General features: G+C 43.9%; 1 protein-coding gene across 1 annotated transcript in view; it reads right to left on the bottom strand.

Annotated features, from left to right (window-relative positions):
* The window catches only part of RFC4 (replication factor C subunit 4), a 10,724-nt gene extending 9,161 nt beyond the window's left edge, over positions 1–1,563 (bottom strand). The window contains exon 1 of the mRNA XM_042458548.1: positions 1,558–1,563. Coding sequence (XP_042314482.1) covers positions 1,558–1,563 — 6 coding nt within the window. The remainder of the gene's footprint in view (positions 1–1,557) is intronic.
* Between the last annotated feature and the right edge of the window lie 586 nt (positions 1,564–2,149).

Genomic DNA, 2,149 nt, shown 5'->3' with positions numbered 1-2,149 from the left:
CTTCCCCTTCCCTTCAGAATGGCTTTGGATTGGAGTTCCAATTTCACGTATAATAAGAGCCATATATTCTTCCTTGTTCTCCCCCCACCCCCTTAACGGTGTATGTATATAAGGAGTAACAAGAGATTCCTATCATTCCTGACTGCCCTGTTCACAAAGTGTTTCTTTCCTATTGAAAAGCCACTTGTGAGTGTAATGTCTGAATACATTGAATGAAACCTATTAAACATGTGATTTTATTTAAATAACATGGCATAAAATCCATTGTGCTTTGTGCACAATGTAATCCAGATTTCTGGTAGAACCTTGGAAGTGACCTGTGATTCAATTGTAGGTGTATCTCATTTATTTATTATTTGTGGTATTTATGCCGCTCCCTTCAGCCCTAAAGGCTATCAGAGTGGCTATATTTAGACGCATCTCATATTCAAATGCTACTCCTATGCATAGAATCATAAAGAGTTGGAAGAGACCACAAGGGCCATCCAGTCCAACCCCCTGCCATGCAAGATCAGAGAATCAAAGCACCCCTGGCAGATGACCATCCAAACTGTTTAAAAACCTCCAAAGAAGGAGACTCCACCACACTTCGAGGGAGTGTGTTCCACTGTTGAACAGCTCTTACTGTCAGGAAGTCCCTTCTAATGTTCAGGTGGAATCCCTTTTCCTGTAGCTTGCATCCATTGTTCCGTGTCCTAGTCTTGGGAGCAGCAGAAAACAAGCTTGCTCCTTCCTCAGTATGATACCCCTTCAAATACTTAAACAGGACTATCATATCACCACTTAACTGTCGCTTCACCAGGCTAAACATACCCAGCTCCCTAAGTCTCTCATCAAAAGGCATGATTTCCAGATCCCTTACCATTTTGGTTGCCATCCCCTGGACACACTCCAGCTTGTCAGCATCCTTTTTGAAATGTGGTGCCCCCAGAACCTGACAATGTATTCCAGGTGAGGCCTGACCAAAACACCAAAGGACCAAAGTCCTATTGAAAAGCTGTAATGTTTGAATAATTGGAATGAAACCTATCAAACATGTGGTTTTATTTGAATAAAACGGCATATATTCCGTTGTGCACAGCACAATCCAGATTTCTGGCAGAGCCTTGGAAGTGACCTGTGATTCAATTGTACATGTATCTCATGTAGATATGTCTTATATTCAAATGCTACTCCTATGCATAGCTATCTGGTCTCCTCAGAGTGGCACAGATGTGCCAGGTGCATTGGTGGGTGCAGGGTGAAGTCAGAAGAGATGGAGCCATGTAAATCCGCCCTTGCAAAATCTAGTACCCTTCCACCCCTGCTTGTTGGGAGGAGTATGTGAGCTGTGCCTCATCTTCCTAGAGAGTAAGACCACTCTGTGCGCTCCCCTAATACACGCTGGCCTAATACCTAAATGCTCCCCTAATACAGTCTTGTTCCACTAATACACATGGAGGACTGATGAGAGACAGTCCTGCTCCTGTACTGCACATGGGATTGTTCAAACCAAGCCTGGATTTTTGTTGTTGTCATGTGGTGTTGTCTTTTGCCAAAGTGACATCTTATGTTTACCAGCATATGGGCACGTAGGTAATTCCAAACTGTTCACATCACCATGGCTTGGAGAATCTGCAGCAAATCAGTGCAAGAAATCTGATAGATAAAATATGTATGTTTTATTGAAGCTGCTAACCTGATGCTGGGGTGGAAGGAAGAAAAGGATTGCAGGGTAATGTGACGGGAACGTTTACATCTTCTTGCTCCTGATCCAGTTCATTTATGCTCTCTTTTGTCTCCTCTGCTTGTTAATAATGAGCTCTGAGTGTGCCATGGATGCTGTCTTTTTGCTGCAGTATTATTGTTGCTCGGAACGGGGCTGCCTCCTCCTTGTAACCCCATATACATGCTTTGGATATTTTGCAGTCTGGAGGCTGCCAGCATCGGATTCATCATCATTATAGACAGGCGGCGGGACAAATGGAGCGCGGTAAAGGCGTCTCTCACCCGAATAGCAGTAAGTGTCCTGGAATGATTTTACTGATTTATTTTCTTTACCGCTGTTTGTCTTCTGCACACTGTGACCCTGCTGGAATTGTGCCGTTTGATGCTCTTGTTTTGCTGTGTTTTGACTGGGCTCCTTTTCAGCTGCTCATCATGCGGTACA

The sequence above is a fragment of the Sceloporus undulatus genome, chromosome 3 (genome assembly GCF_019175285.1).
Source record: "Sceloporus undulatus isolate JIND9_A2432 ecotype Alabama chromosome 3, SceUnd_v1.1, whole genome shotgun sequence".
NCBI lineage: Eukaryota > Metazoa > Chordata > Lepidosauria > Squamata > Phrynosomatidae > Sceloporus > Sceloporus undulatus.
This window is presented reverse-complemented; position numbering and strand designations above follow the sequence as displayed.